The sequence below is a fragment of the Rhopalosiphum maidis genome, chromosome 1 (genome assembly GCF_003676215.2).
Source record: "Rhopalosiphum maidis isolate BTI-1 chromosome 1, ASM367621v3, whole genome shotgun sequence".
Classification (NCBI taxonomy): Eukaryota; Metazoa; Arthropoda; class Insecta; order Hemiptera; family Aphididae; genus Rhopalosiphum; species Rhopalosiphum maidis.
The window spans coordinates 56,319,920-56,338,061 of record NC_040877.1 but is presented as its reverse complement, the minus strand read 5'-3'; the positions used below and the strand labels follow the sequence as shown (position 1 = coordinate 56,338,061).

General features: G+C 24.6%; 1 protein-coding gene across 1 annotated transcript; it reads left to right on the top strand.

Annotated features, from left to right (window-relative positions):
* The first annotated feature begins 789 nt into the window (after nt 1-789).
* Nucleotides 790-7,307, top strand: LOC113549527. Its single transcript, XM_026950873.1, has 7 exons — nt 790-950; nt 2,134-2,336; nt 4,661-4,805; nt 5,603-5,736; nt 5,805-5,927; nt 6,788-6,853; nt 6,912-7,307. The coding sequence occupies exons 2-7, from the start codon at nt 2,172-2,174 to the stop codon at nt 7,077-7,079; spliced, it is 801 nt and encodes a 266-aa protein (XP_026806674.1). The 5' UTR covers nt 790-950; nt 2,134-2,171; the 3' UTR covers nt 7,080-7,307.
* The last annotated feature ends 10,835 nt before the right edge of the window (nt 7,308-18,142 follow it).

Sequence of the window (18,142 nt, the reverse complement as noted above, 5' to 3'; positions counted from 1 at the left end):
GATAAATTATAACACTTATTTCTACCCATTAGATGAAATCACACCATTAAGTGATAGTTTCTTTAGAATGTCATTACTCATTGTTTAGTTTTTAAAAGTATTAAGAACTTCCAGAAACTGAAAAACCACGATGGTTCCTAATAAATGACAACTCTGATTTTAAATATAGAAATGATGATATTACTTTTGATTTACATTTTTACATTCAACGACAATTATTGTGTGGTACTGGGAATAAATGGAAATATGACACGACACTTTTTTTTTTTTTTATAATCAATATATATTTCAATCTACGTGAGTAAGACGGAGACAACACATGCGGGTACAACGTCCCCTTAAAAGAAACCTTAAAAAAATGTTTAACTTTTAATTAAGTTAAAGAGATGCAGTTAGGGGAATATTATTTCTAACGATAATAAGAGTGCCTCTATCTCTTTTACAAGATCGAATAAAAGGATATGATCATACATATAAACTTTATATAAGTCAGTTGTTGGCACTGAAGTCGATGGTAGAGTATATTGCCTAATAATTAATTATATTACGTTATAAGGTTATAACATATAGTTCAGTTCGATTGTGAATTCCTGTGCGAAATCATTACTCGCGGTGATACAATAAAAACATTATTATACAGTCCACTATAATTCGAAGTGTTATTTATTCATACATTTTTTTATGTTAAATTATCACAACATCTGTGCTATATTTTTAAATATGCATAATATTGTGCACGAAAAAATATTAAAATTATGATTTTATTGTTTGGTTTTCTTCAGGGCCTGGAAAATCGTCATGTTGTTTTTATGGTGCCGTCGAGGAATATTGTGGTTTACCGGATGTCAAAATTACAGACATACCAGAAGAATGCACGTGCATAATTTTCGACGGAGTTCCCATAAATTTAAATAATCAAATTGGCGATCCCTATATATACAACGATTATAGTAATATAATAATGTTTTTTAAATTACTACAGGCATAATATACCTCTATAATGAAAAAAAAAATATTGACGATGGGTAAAATATAATATAATATATAATATATTATATATCCTGACAAAATTGTTGTTTACTAATGCAGTATGCAAATATAATTTGTAGTCTAGGACGGAACATGAAACTCAATCAATCATCTAAAAATTCTATTTTTAAACTTAATCGGGCCTGGATTAATGAAATAAATCGGGCTGAAAAATATTGATACCCTAATGAGTCCCGCAAAATAAAATAAACTATAGTAAAACATTTGTTAAGATTCAAAAATAATGTAATTTTAAAAAGAAGCAATAGTGAACACAACACATTTGCAATAAACACTTATATTAAATTTAAATTTAAAATTGTCCCACATCATTTGTAGCTGGAGAGTTTATAATTTTTACTTCAAACTAAATATTACGTATAGAATAGGTATTACGATACTATATTAATATGTAAATACATTGAAAATATAACAGATAAATATCAAATCGATATTGTTTCATTGGTATTCGGTTAATATATGATACTCTTCAACTGTGAACATTAGTACTGAGTTATTAGATTTTACTCCTGAAAGAGGTTAAGAATTCTACTTCCCCGTTCCTGTAATTTTCTCAAATTATATAAACATAGAAATTTAGAAATATTTTATTTTTATTTTTTATTATACCATGAATTCTCACACAAATATGTGTTTTGAGTACGGTCTTGATGATTATGAAACTTGAAGGTAAGAATATTATCTGTGTTCATATGTTTTTTTTTACGAATGTTCAAGCAAGTTATGCGTATATAATATAGCATAAATTAAAAATACTCATAACTGAGTCAACTGACTTAATAATCGTAAAAAACAAATATACGAAAACAATTAATAATGTTCTTACCATCAAGTTTATGATAAGTCGATTCACTCGATTCACTATAATTTTTAAACTAACGGAGTTAAACGTGATCTGCTGAGCATAAATTTTCTGTGTTACATACTTGTAAGACGGATACAACACGTGCGGTTGTTGCGTTCTCTTAATGTTTATATTATATTATGGTTAATCAGGCATTGAGAATATTTATGTACGAGTACTTAATGAGACTGTAAATAATAAAAGATATTGATGTATTCATGTATTTTAAATTTATATAGAATATTTAGACATTATATTGAAAAATCGTAAGTGTGTAATGGTATACTATTTCTACAAGACTCAAGCAGAATGGACTACAATGCTTGAATATGAATCGTCTAATGGAGGATCCAACTTTTCAAATGAAATGAAAGGTTTAAAGACTTTTTTGGACCAACATCCAAAAATCTCTGGTTTAATACTTTCAGAATTACAGTATGATGTATGAATCTATTTACATTTAATTTTTAAATAAATAAAAGCATCTGTTAAGAATTTCCCTATAAATTAATCAAGTTAAGATATGTATCTTATTGTATATTTAGTTAATTTCGAAATTTTTATTTATAAAAAAATGATTTATTTAGAATTTTTTCCGAATCATCTGTGTATAACTATTATAAGTTATAATAGTAAATAAATCAAACTTAAACAGAATTTAATTTAATATATTATATATATAATTGAATATAATTTTATAAGTATTATTAAAAAACTTTATTTAAATTATTTTATTTGAAAGTATTAAATACTTTATTTTATTGTTGACTTTTTAATAGTTTATTGTTTTAAAAAACTTATATTTTCGTAATTATTCATTATTATAATTATGAATTATAATTTAATCAAAATGTATTTGATGGTCACTTATACATTGATTTAGCATTATAAAATATTTAAATACTTGATAATTTTATAAATAATAGCGTAAGACACAATGACACAGTTTTGTGATTATCAAATAAGAATTTTAATATGTAGGTATATTATATGTTACGGGCAATAGTAACAATCGGGCGCACCTCAGCAATGTTCGGATAAAACGCGTGAACTGACCAAGATACTTGCGGTAAAAATGTCATATTTCGGCTTCTGCCTGGCCAATCTATTTATAACCAACCTCATTTGGGTGAAATCGTAGGGACTTTTATCATAAGATTTCATTACGACTATTAATTACCAAATTTAGTTAATTTATCGTTATTATTGTATTTTATCTTCTCATTATATTTTAGGTGTACAAAATATATAAATCTTTTTTAATTGGTTTAATATGCAGGTGGAAGGAATAGCCATATCCTTATATTATAATTATTCATATATATATAAAATATCTCAACAATATACTCGTATTTCTGTTGTATTTTAGATTTTGAGTGGAACGACGAATGTATGATTATATAATGATGTGTTTTTTTTTAAATGATTTCATGATAAGTTTTCGATTAAATGCTTTGATTTTTAAAAATGAGGGTGATTTTTGATACAAAATTCGGGGTGAAGTTGGCACCCCGAATTTGTCCGATCGTTTCCAAATCGGTCTCGTTTTTTTGCAACTAATTTGCAACGTTGATAAAAAAATTTGCAACACGTTTTTTACGGCGACAGAGCAAAATTCAGTCCGTGGTGCCAACTACCCCGCTTTGTTTGGTGGGGGTGCCAACTTCATGTACGTGTTTTTGATATCAAAATAGATCTATTTAGAATTTTGAAGAGATCAAACTTAAAAATAAAGGATAAAATTGGAAGATAAAAACATTGGATATACTAACAATAATTTATGGAACTATTTAAATAAATAATTAAAAATGGATATTTTTATTTATTAATTTTTATAATCCTTTTGAGTTTGATATTATATTATTTAAACTATAAATTATAATATAATATAATATAATAAGTACAGTTATTACCTGTCTTATATTAACTTGTATGTTTTTTTTTAAATTGATTATTTATAAATATTTTTTTATATGATTTGAAGAATGGTTTTAGTGAGGGAGTGTGGGGGTAGCCCCCACTGATTAATAGCGTTTAACAATAGATGGGGACGTTCTTTTTTTAAAAGTAAACAGAATCCTCCTATTTTAATTTTTCCAAGTCGAGTACTAGCCACTATTTTTATTTACAGTTGTAGATTAATTTTAACATAAGTTCTAACTAATATTTTCAATGCCTCACTTAATTATTGTATCTTCTCGAGTTCTGGAAAACTTATTTTCTTAACCTAACCAACATATTTTTTTATCTCAACGCTCTGCATGTACTAATTTATCTTGAGTAAAAAATCTAATAATAAATTTATTTATTTTCAATGTACAGCCAGTTGTTATTTATACAGACATTTAAATTTAAAACACCTATAATAGTGACTTATTTGACACCATATGTACAGCATAGAAATACTCACTTATCTATCTTTTTTATTTTTATTTATGCATATTTAATCATATGTATTTAAATTATATTTGAACAATCATATTTATTTTATAATTATTTATACTTAATATTAGAGTATTTAAGACGTTATGGTTTTGCTTAAATGAGATTGGTCTCAACTAGACTTGTTAGCCGCTAGGAAAACATCCAAAATATCTTATTTTTTCCAAGTATCCTAGGCAGTTCGTATTTTGTATCGACATTTCTGAGGTTTTCACGATTTCGACTTGTGCTCATAATATAATTAATATACAAGTACTTAAATACTTAACAAATTAATTGTTGATATTTATCTAATATTTATTAAAACATATTTCATATTTTTAGTATACATCCATAGAATATCCGAAATTTACTGAAAATTTTAAAAAATATCTTGAGGCGATGAGAGGATGTTTTCCAGATTTGGTAATTGCCCTTAGTTTATATGGATCATCTCTAATAGACCAGTATATCTTTCCAGCGTTAAAATGTGAGTATCTTTGTATATATTTATATATACGTAAATAACCAGTTTACATTTATATGAAGTCTATAGATATTATATAATATTTGCACTAAATTTTGAATACATATTTTTAGAGACTTAGTGAGTGTTCATAGATTTGCTTTTCTACCATTATACCATTATATAGGGAGCTATAGAATGGATCACATAGCCAAACACGAATTTTGTTTAGGCTTACAAATATCGAATATATTTTTGTTTAAACATAGGGTAACCTGTTATCATTGCCCATTGGTTACAGAATTAAAATTTACTTTTAATGTTATGTTATTTGCAGTTAATAATTAAATATACAACAATTACTTCACAGATTTCAATGTAAATTTCAAATCATTTTTCGAAATATCAAGAAAGTTTAATATAATGAGTGTTACATCCAATTCGCCTCGAAAAAATACCCCATCTCCATCGAATTAATTTTATAAATTCAATTATCCTCAAATAACAAAATCTTATATATTATGAATAATATGATGCATTGTATAATTTTTACTGTATTAATATTGCGATAGTAGTATAGTACATTATATATTGACGAAACGTTATAAACTTATAAACTGTAAACAAATAATATTAAACTATTAATAGACGAAATATGAAATTAATTTAATAAATAATTTTTGTAAGTCTATGGTACATGTATATTAAAAAATACATGCTTTAGAGGTATAATATTATGTTTTTCAAACAAAAATATTGGTTTTACATTTCGTTTGAATAAGTACCAATAGTATAATTTTTTATTTTAAATATTTTTAAAGGGTTGAATATCAAAAAAATAGATTCTTATTTGGATTTCTACACTGTTGATCTAGTAGCCTTTAATCGATGTACTGACGAATTCAAAAATATCGGAACAGCTCCAATGAGTGCATCAGATACAAATTATACATTGGTATTGAAATACTATTATCAATCAATCAATCGCAGATTTTGATCTTATAATCAATTTTATTTTTTTAGGATAATATCAAAGAAGCCTTAAAACTGGGAGGTTTTCCGAAAGAAAAAACATATTTTAAATTTAGAATAAGCCCATCATCAGCTGACGAATCACTAAATGCCTGGATCTTGAATGTTGAACAGGTAAAAAAATGTAACATAAATATTTATTTATTTATTAAGTTGTTTATTGCTTATTAATATGTTCATGTAATTACCCGAAAGATCATAATGGTACAGTAAAAGTCTGAGAAATATAATTTTTGAAAAAAAAAAAAATTAAAAACGACTTCACAAAAAGTATAAAATTAAAAATTATAGGAAACTGAATGCAGCATTTTTAAAAGCCTTGTTTAAAATTAAGTCTAAATCATAATATAATTCATAATATATACTAATTATATTCAAACTTATTTTCAAGAAACCTATTCACATTTGAACTATACCAAATATTGATAGAATGACGATAATATTTAATAAATATTTCAATAATACTTTTAAATTAATTTTTCTCAAAATATTATAATTATTTAAAGATATTTTTAGTTTGTTATACTCGAATGTCACTTCTAAATTAAATAATTTAATAACTCGTCCAACTAATTAAGATGAAATCAATCTAAAATTTAATTCTCCCTCTCAGAAAAATTTTTGGGATTAAGTGGATTAAGTCTCAATAATCTTAATCCTAATCCAGATGAATTTGTAAAAATGGTTGTTTCCTTTTTTTCCAATTTCTCATCTGCAATATTATCGATTTGATTCGTTTTTTACTGCTACCTACTCGCTTATTTTCGAACACGATATAATTTGTATTTATAATAAATCTTGTATCTTTTAGTTAAACACTACATGATTATAATACATTTAATTATATAATTTATATTGAAATTATTACAGTCATTTATATAATAAATAAATATAAAATATTTAAAACATCAAATCTTAATATTTATAAATATTTTTTATTTTTACTTATTAAAAAAAAAAAAAAAAAAATGTAGATGTGTTTATATCCAAACCAAACGAGTAATTGGTGTGCAGATACTCAATCATCGTTTAATGAAAAAGTAATATATTTTAGTAAACAAAAATTTTACGTATTTATAATGATTTGATTATTTTTAGGGTCAATTTGCGTGTACAAATGGAGTAGGATTTATGGTTCATTATATAGATTTTAATGATCCTCATAACTGCTGTAGATGTGAAAAACCATACCCTTCATTCAATGCTATTCTAGATGGTTGGAAGGGTGTTGATACAAAACCTTGCAATTCATTAACTAGACTTTGAAAAATAAAATCGCCAAAATGTGAAAAAAGAGTCCATATGCACATTATAATTTTCAAAGTCATATTATAAGTATAGATAAACGATTACAATTATATGTCAAAATGTTATTTATTAGAGTTTAATAAATGCACGGTTAGCGTTTAGCAGTGAATATTGACTATTTTATCAAAATCAATTTAATATCTTCGTTAAAATATTTAAAACATTTGGGTGAACTCCACCTGAAATAAATTGTTCTTCAATTATGGCCTCATTATAGGTATAATGATAATATTATTAAACATTTATAATTTTTGTTTAATAAATTAAATTAATTTTATTATGTGCAAAAAAATGAAAAATAAATACATTATAATTTACTAAATGTCTATTTTTATTAATAATCTTGTTTTATAATATAAATCCTTATAAATATATTATATATTTCCTTTATCCTTATCCTTATATATATATAAAAAGACAGGCCTTTTTTATGTACCCATTTTGTGACGACGTTATTTAACTTTTTTCCAATTTTTTTTCACAGAGTTGTTCCAAATACCTTCTGAGTGTCACCACGTCGTCCGATTTTCAAAATTTTAAAGATTTGAAATTGGTAAAAATAAATTTTTACGAGTAATTTGTTTATATTCATATAATAATAAAATAACAATAGCAGTCAGCCGAGAACGGAAATACGGTACGGCACCGCGGCCTGAGGGTTTCCAGCTATCTGTAACCTGATCTTTTTTTTGTGTGTGCATTTTATCGGCATGTAAATATGAACTGTTTCGAGGCGTAAAACACCGACCTGCTCAATTATAATAATTATAAATTATAAAATAAATATTGTTCTTTTTTAAAACACAACAATGTGTGTTGATTTAAGAATTTAATTTTGAGAAAGCAAAAACTACACATGGTAAAATATAAAGTGTGATTATTCTAACAATAATTGTTAAAAAAATTAATTATGGAGCATGTGATTCTGAAATTGTACGGTGTTTTTATTTTATTCAAAGAGTTGTTTGTATTTTTGTGATCACTCTATACTTATAAAAATACTAAAAAAATGATTAAAAAATAATTTTTTTCGAAAATTAAACTATTTTTAACTCAGTAAGGTGAATTAATGGCAAGAAAACTGTTACCTATTTAATTAAGATTTAAAATGTTGTTCCACCTTTCTTAGTTTATAGTTTACCACTTCTCCACCTTAACCAGATTTTTTTCAGATTATCTAAACTTTGAAATTGTCATATTAATATTTCATAACGCCGTTTGTGAAAATGTGCTCTGAACACAACTTTTTTTATTCAAATACTTAGTATTTAATTTCAATCGATTCTAAGCAAACCTTGGTATTGGAAAATCAGATTTAATGCTGTCTTCGATAATTGATTTATATATTATATAAATTACAATTTTTTATGTAGCTTAATACAGAACTCGTGAGTTACGTTTACAACCTAGGTTGATTGAATACGAATTTAACAATATTTGTATCATGATAAAGTACCACGATTTTTTTGGATAAACATCCAGGGATTGTTGGTATTATACTTTTAGGTTTACAGGATGATGTAATGAACATCTAATAACTTTTAATTTTCAAATAAATAATACGATTTGCTTAAAATATTTTTAGTTAACAAATTAACTTTTCACGAACTTTTAATATAGTGATTTTTATATTATGTATATTTTGTAATTTTATGGTTAAAAATTGAACACAACCAATTTATCAAAATTTATAATATGGTATAAAAATATTTACCAAATATTTATTATTGGCTATTTTGTTATTCCAAATGATTATAAGTTATAATTTATAACCTATATTGTTTGTACCTATAGTCGAGTAAGGGACTATCAGAATTTTCAGGATATTCAGTAAATTTAAAAAATGGATACCTTATTCTTACATAAATCTTACATTTCTATATAATTTTATTTAAAATTATTAACTAATTCACTTCAATTTAAAAAATTATGGTTAGTAAATTAATGAGCCATATTTTATAATTATTTGATCAACGTTTTCAGAAAAATGCTGGTTGAAAAAACATTTTTTTAAGTGAGTTATGAGTATAAAAAATATAAATATTTTAAAATTCTCATAATTCATTTAAAAATTAAAATATCGTAAAAAACCAACGAAAGAACACAGATAATGTTTTTACCTAAAAGTTTAATAATAGGTCAATTCACTCTAATATTAAAAATAAAAGCATACTATTGAAACTGGTGAACGAAAATTGACTATGTCGTACGTGCATAAGACAGAGACATCACATGCGGATGCGACGTTCTCTTAAATATTATATTTCAGTGAATGTTAATTTTTTAAATAAAATGGTTGAATTCATAGTATTATCATCAAGTTATTATTTCGATAATTGGTATGAGTAGAATTACAATAGGCCTTAAAAAAATAAGATGCAAAAAAGTTAACAATATCTTGGCCATTATAGGCAGAAACAGGCGATTATGGATCAGGATCATTAGAAACATGAACATTGGATAATACTAAACCTAAACTAACATTATTCACATTATTGAGATTACGAATATAATTATATTGGTTTAAATTAAGATGAGATAGCATACTAATAAAATAAGAACCAATATGTGAATTACAATAATTAACAGGTAAGGTACTATTTGTCCAAATTAACGAAAATAAATTAAAATCAGTCGTGTCAGAATTACTGTCATTTGTTGGTGGGGCAATTGCACATGAAAAGTCAAACTGTTAGAGGAACATCATTGATTTGGAACAATTTTGACACGTCCACGAGTGACGACTTGTTGGCACTAGTTAGAAAATCTACATCTTTTTTTTTTAGAAACACATTCCGGACAAAACAAATTTTTACAATATTATTACAAGTTAAAAAATTGGCCACGTTTAATAGTTATAGAACAAATAGGACAAGACTCCATTTTGAATTACTTATAGTAACGATAATAGCAATAAAAGAACGTGTGCAATCGACGGCTGTCGATAAAACAGCATATTTATGTAATATATATATGTCGTGTTGATATATATATATATATTATATATATAATACTGTTGCATTATATTGTCATAGGTATACGTGAAAGTAAAAGAATTGAATTTATATAATTTTGTCCTCACATCCACGCGGCTGCTCTCCCTATTCGCAAGTGAATATTCACTAACCTAATCTAGGATGATTTAATATTTATTTTAGAATATTTAAAGTGGACCTCATTTGATATTGTGTCTCGGTTACGGTTAAGTATAACTTATAAATAATAATAATACTATACAGATAGTATTTATCAGTTTGCTTAATAAATTTAATACATTTTGTTCGTTAATTTTATTATGTGCTAAGCGTAAAAAATAAATATATTATAATTTAATAAATGTCTGTTTTTTATCTTGTATTATATAATATAAATATAATAAATGATAAGTAAGTGGGTACCACTCTGCTGTTTAATAAGTGTCGAGTGGTGCACTATTATAGATGTGTTCAATTCGAATTCAATGATACATCATTGCAGTATCAACGATAGGTACTGAAAGGTAAAGGTTTATTAACCTATAACCAACAAATGATGGTAAAAGGTACACTTTCATTAATTTTTATAAATTTAACCGATCATTGTATATTATTATTTTGTTTTATTTTCATTTTTTTATATTATAAATTACTATACCTACATAATATCTCTATATATATATGTATACATAATTGCAAATATAAATTTTTTTTATATAATTTTTTACTATTTTACCTTTTTGACAAATAACATTGTATGCCGCTTGCAATAAATTGTTGTATTTATTTATTTTAATATAAATATATATATTATTTACATATTCATCTCCCTCATTTTATGGATTGGTATTTAATAATATGTGAATAAAATACTCAACTCTGAATAGCTATAACTCATTAACGGTTAAATGAAAAACAATGATTTTAACGTTAAAATTCATAAAAATATAGCCCTACTCTTTTATTACATTTTAAATATAAGTTACTATTTGAAAATCAAAAGTTGATAGTGGTTTCACTATTAAATAAAAGGGTAAAAAAAAAATTAAAAAAAGTCAATACTTAACGAAAAAATGAGTGCTTAATGATAAAAGAATATGTATATTAATACAATAAAATATATTGAAAATTAAATGTTGAATTTTATTCATAAATTATTATACCCTGTATATATGTATACAATTTATGCTTTGTTGACAATTTTAATAACATAATACAGGATTACTCTTAAGTTGTTAATGAGTTGATAATGTTAAACGAAATTTACAGTAACTTTTAATGAGTGGTTTAATTTAAAATATTAACAATATTTGTCGTTGCAAAGTAATGATAATATCAGAAAATTATTTTAAAAATTTATAAAATTTTTATAATTGTACATAAGTACTATAAGGTTTAAATATAATCATGGTCCACTATGATTTAGTTTACAATAAATATGAAAAAGATTTGAGCATATTTCCAAATTTCCACAAATAATTATTAAATACGTCTAATTAAAAAATGTACAAAATTATGTAGGTATTCATTTGTAAAATAATATTTATTAATTAAACATTTTTAATCTTATTATTGAAAGTATTCAAAAAATATAAATTATAGAACCACTGTTACTGAAATTATTACTTTTCATACTGTATGAAATTATAAATATGTTTAGTCTAATTTTTATTATTATTAATTTTTAATTTTAGATTTTGAACGAAGTGACAACCGAATGTATTATTAATTTTACAATGGTGTTTTTATAAGAATTTTAAGTTAGAATTATTATGAAATCGCAAATAGTTTCAAACTATTTTGTTGTTAGAAATTCATAAAAACTATTCTTTTTATATCTAAGTTTTAAAAGTTTATACTTATAAAATAAATCATAAATTGTATAGTAATGAATAAAAACAGTTATTAAAATCCATCAATCAAAAAAAAAAAATATATATATATTGGTTTTATATCTGCTTATATGTTAATATAACAATATATTTTAGTTCTTAATATTTTTAAAAGGGTTAAATATCAGTGCAATAGATTTTTCTGTGGATTTTTACATTGTTACTGTAGAGGGATTTAATGAATACAGTGCTGACTTAAGAAACATCGGGATAACTCCAATAACTGGATCAAAGACAAATTATACATTGGTAATGAAACATTATTATAGATTAAGAACATATTTTAATTTTATATACGTTATAATTTATTGTATATTTCCAGGAAAAATTAAGAGATATTTTACAGCAGGCATCTTTTCCAAAAAAAAAAAAAATAATTTTTAAATTTTATTGTAACCCATCAACCACGGAATATTCAAGTATTTGCGATGCAAATTATGAAAAGGTATATAAAGATTTAACATATCTAAATTATTAAATGGCTCATCATTTATAAGTTAAGCCTAAGTTATTAATATGAATATATGATCAAACACTATCCTACAAGAAAATAATCATTACACATTAAATAATATATAAAATAAAATATAGGTAATGTATTTTATACTAATAATATACCTATATTAAAGAATTATTATCTTGTCTTATAATATAGGTATAGTCAGTACGAAAAAATTAGATATAATAATCAACTAGTTGCATTACATATGAAATGAAGATATGTGAAAAATCACATTGTTCTAATTTTTTTCTTAATCCTAAGGAACCATAAAATATTTTTCTGTAATTAAACATGTACCTACATTAATTTAATTATAAATTACATCAAAAGGACAGTATAACTGTTTTAAGTATAATTATGATGTATAAACACTTTGCATATACATATTCATATTTTAATTTTTTCTGTTTATAACTTAGAGAGAATTTAATGTAATTTATACTAAATGTTTTAAGAATGTATGTTCAAGATCACTCTTGATAGTAGGTAGGTATTATAGATCTACACGTAATAAATAAAGACTAGGAAAGTTTACTCACTATATATTCCCTTTAAAATTATTATCGATATGAGTAAGTTATCCATCAAATTAGATTGAATTCCGGGATAAAAGTAGCTTATATGATACTCCGCGATTAACCAATAAATCTATATTGACATAACTTTTATTGCAATTATTTAATAGTCCAGTCAAATTAGCAAAAAGTTCGGGACTAATTCCCGAAAGCTGGATTTTGGTTTTTTTTAGTTTATATCTTACTTATAAACATATTAAAAGTCCTGACACCTACCCCTTGTGCGTAGTCCTCCACCCCTCTTCAAAAAGTGGTGCGCCCCTTTCACTGTTTTTACTTATAACTCATCAGATTTCTAAGCTAAAATAAAAATACCTATTATCAAAATTAAAGATCATAAAATTTACTTTTAATATATATATATATATATATATTGCGGTAAGTGTTATATTTTTAAAAAATAAATAAAATTTATTGTGTTTGAGCAAAAACCGTCAATCATACGCTAAAATGACCTATGACCTAAGTTAACAAACAGATAATTTTACATAATATAACGTTAAATTATTTTAACAATTTTAATAACTATCATAAGTAACAATGTTTTTTATATCGGTAATGACGATATAATTGAACAATTCGTTGACTATTACAAAATATAAGAATCAGAAATATAATTATAATACACTAAAAAAAAATTTTCAAAAGCTGAATTTTGGTATATGATTAGTTCATACCTTACTTATAAACCTACTAAAAGTCCTGACAGCCTCTTGTGCGTAGCCCCCTCTCTTTTTCAGAGGGTGGTGCGCTCCTTTCACTGTATTTTGCTTATAACTCGTCAGATTTTCAAATTACAATAAAAATACTCATTACCAAAATTAAAGACCATAAAATTTACTATAACAATATATTATTTTATTTGACATACATATTTATAAAATTGAAATATAAAAAAAAGTTAAATATGAAATAATTATATTATAATTACAATAATATTTGAAATACATAATTACAAAAATTAAAAATTATACATTTATTTTTATTTTTCAGACAATAAGCTATGAAATTAAATTTTTTAATGGTGTTGGGTTGTAGGTCCCGAAACAAAATTAATTAATATATTTAATATATTAATTTTTAATTATTTATATTATAATATGTATTGAATTATTAAAATCATACTGTACCTTATTAATTAAATTATTCGGTTCTAATTTTTTTATTGTTGGTATGTTGGTTTCTTCTTTTTGATTCTCAATTAAATATCTGTCGTCGGAATTGTCCTCAAAATTGTCTTCAATATTTTTCTCTTCTTAATTATTTGTGATCGGTTGCTGATTTAAACACGAATCTCCTTGACAATGCTTACGTATAACTGTACATAGCAATCTTGCTTTTTGACAACTATAATTGTGTTTACATGTTTTTGAGTTGGCACAACTAATCACTTTCAAAAGAAAATCTCTATGTAAATGTTCTCTTGCCGCATCGATAGTAAGTAGAAGTCTAGATAGTTGAACTTATTTTTTGTTGGAAGCTGCGGTTCTTTGAAAAACATCATGCCTTAATTTATTCAAAGATTTAATGTAGGCTGGAGCTTTATTTAGTATTTAAAGATATTTTTCTTCGGCGATGAAGATTCATTGTTTAATATTAATAATGAATCGTATAATCCTGGGTGTTTTTGAACTGTTTTTAGGTGTTTTATTTTACCTTTCTGAGATAATGACGAAGTAGTATCACATCCACCAATCACATGGATAAACATAAAATATTTAATATAAGTTTTAAAATGTTCTTGTAGATTTCCGACAGCATAAGATTTGGTTTATATTTTTCCTCTACCCGGTTTTTTCAAATATTATTGTGTTTTTTGGAGGACATAATGTTAATAACAGTATGAGTAAATCAATATCCTCTCCTATGACCACTACTTGTATATTATCGTCGGTGTTTTGTATAGCTGTATTGACAATAAGTAAATCTGCGTCATCTTCGGCTTGGTAAACAAGAATATCCGAAGTTAAAAACTTTTCGGTCAACATTGTTATAAGACTTATTTTATTCTCGGTGTTAGATAACAATTTTTCTTGAGTGGTTAGTACACCCATTGACTCTTCAAACATTATGTTTCTACTCAACACTCGTATACATATTTTTTCGTCGCTGCCTTTTTGAATTTATAAAATTTAATTCTTAATTTGTATATCAGTGTATCCATCAAATACAACTATACGCAATTAGATCCATAGTGTCTTTTTACGTAGCTTACATAATTTTCTATGATATTGTCATACGTCGAAGTTGAAGGCCATACAACGCGATGCAATAAAAAACCTCATTTTTGTCCAGAACATTAAATGTGTTTGTTGTAATCAGAAACACATCATATAAATATATATGTATGTATAATTTTCAATTTTTGTAATTATTTCAAATATTATTGTAATTAATATAGTTATTTCATAATAACTTTTTTTTTTATTTCAATTTTATAAATATGTATGTCAAATAAAATAATGTATTGTCATAGTAAATTTTATATTCTTTAATTTTGATAATAGGTATTTTTATTGTAACTTAAAAATCTGACGAGTTATAAGCGAAAACAGTGAAAGGGGCGTATCACACTTTGAAGAGGGGTGGAGGACTACGCACAAGGGGTAGGTGTCAGGAATTTTAGTATGTTTATAAGTAAGATATAAATTGAAAAAAAAAACTAAAATCCAGCTTTCGTGGAATTTGTTCCGAACTTTGTCGATTTTTGGTTAACCTACGGATTTATTAAACTAAACCCGAATAAATATCGAAAACCATTGACCTTTTTTAAAATCGAAGCATTTTATCTAGAATTTATCATGTACACATTTAAATTACATCATTGTAATATCAAGACATTAATCGCACCACTCAAAATCTTATATGTGTGATTAATCCAACTATGATTACTAATTATATAAAAAAAAATTCATTAATTTAAAAATTATATTTTCATTACAAATTTATGAAGCATAAATTATGCTTCATTGATGATTCTGACATTTTATGGTATTTTTTCTCATTATTCATCCAAACATATGTTTTTTTTTTGTAATATTTTTTATTGTTTTTAAATTAAAAATATCCTACTGATTAGTTACTAGTAATACAGTTTGTTAACTGTTGATTTTAAATTTAAAAATAATATTTATGTACATGTGGTATGTATTTACGTATATGGTATATTATTGTAACACATAAACTTGGTATTCATAGTGTAAATACTTTTACTTAAACAAACATTATTAGAATAGAATTTAGATTAATTAATTAGAAACGAGTGAAATAGAATATTCTAGATAAGTGTTTTGTGGTCTAATTGAATAAAAAATAATAACTATGTCATTCTTTGTGTGTGAATGATGTATTAAATCTGCATATTATACAAAATTAATAAAAATGTACCATTATCATTGTTTACTTTTAATTAGTAGCATTCTTATCTTAACAGTGCGTATAAAATCTCAAGATTCCAAGGGTAAGGTTTTCTTTTAAATAGATATTTTAATTTTAGTGAATTTAGATTTTGAAATTTTGAAAGCGAATTAAGGTACTAACAATGGCTGTTAAAAGACAAATTTTTTGAATAATTAAAAGCATTTTATGCACTGAAAAAATGCTTAAAATCCACAAAAAAAAGTTTCTACATGACCAAAAACATAACGAAGGTATGGATAACAATTTGTTGACGAATCAACAAAGAATCAGATACTGCAGAGTACAGACTCGGTCGGGCTTAGCCCCCTCAAAATATATTTTAGCCCCTCCACATTGTTTTGATTATTTAAGATTTAATAATAATTTAAGCATAAATTAGTGATAATATGAGATACCTTTTATGTAGAGAATTATTGTAATAGGATAATTCAAAAGTAAATTATTGTATAAATATTAAATATTAAAGTTTAATTTGCAATATGTAATTTAATAAAAATATGTTTATTTAATAAATATTATGTGGGTATGCAGCAGCGACCAGTGGCATTGCGCTGGTCTCCGTCCAATATTTGAGTTTTATTCTGGTGGTTAAAAATGGACAAAAAAAACTTATTTAGTACTTTTAAAATACCAAAAAAAGTATGGTTTTTACTGTTTATAGGAAAACATGAAAGATCGTGTAGGTTATCATTAGGTAATTATTTGTGGGCCTACTGCCCCACTATATTTTAGACTTAGTTACGCCAATGAGTCTGTTATTAACAGATAGTTAATAATTGTGAATTGAGGTACATCTAAACCAAAATAAATTGTATATATATCGGAAAATTGTGGATAACTTTGTGTATACAACATTTCAAAAACATAAAAGTATGTACTTTTTGTTTGATTTTCAGGTCCAGGAATATCGTCATGTTGTTTTTTTGGTGAACGGACTAATGCTGATTGTGGTCTTTCGGAAGTTCTAATTACAGACATACCAGATGAATGCACGTCTGTAATTTTCTCTGCAGTTTACATGGATTTAAAATACAATGCTACTGACACTAGATCGACAAACGACTTTTGTAATATTATGATATTAATTATATACATATAATATATTATTATAAAAACATAAATATTTAGGACGCGTAAAATGTATAATCAATTATTAAACTTAAATTTTCGAAATGATTTTATGAAAATTAGTTAATGTATACTCGATATTATATAAGTAAGTAGACACTAGATATCATATCTTATATAGCTTAATATGAAACTCAATATATTAATTCTGTATTAAACAAGATCAAGTTCATATTAATGAACGATTTTCAAAAACATTAAAAATGTATTAGGCCCTTATGAATGTCATGAAATAAAATATATTAAGCTATAATTGTATCGCTAATAACTATTCAAAAATAATTTTTTTCGAGAATTAAACTATAGTCAACACAATGAAAAGAATTAAAAAGTGTTTTTTTTCTCTTTTAATTATCAGTTGAATACAAATTTAAAAATATTGCATATGATAGAGTAGCATGCTGTCATTTGTTCAGTAATTGATGGAAATCATACCTGTTATGATTCCTATAAAAATAAAATTAATATAAAATGTGTTTGACCAGCCAAGATGTAATATTTTTAATTATCAATAAGATTTCAATAATTT

Coding starts and splice junctions, on each gene's coding strand:
- LOC113549527 (XM_026950873.1), top strand. CDS start 2,172: ATGGTATACTATTTCTACAAGACTCAAGCAGAATGGACTACAATGCTT. Junction 2,337..4,660: donor TTTCAGAATTACAGTATGAT/GTATGAATCTAT, acceptor TCATATTTTTAG/TATACATCCATAGAATATCC. Junction 4,806..5,602: donor TATCTTTCCAGCGTTAAAAT/GTGAGTATCTTT, acceptor ATATTTTTAAAG/GGTTGAATATCAAAAAAATA.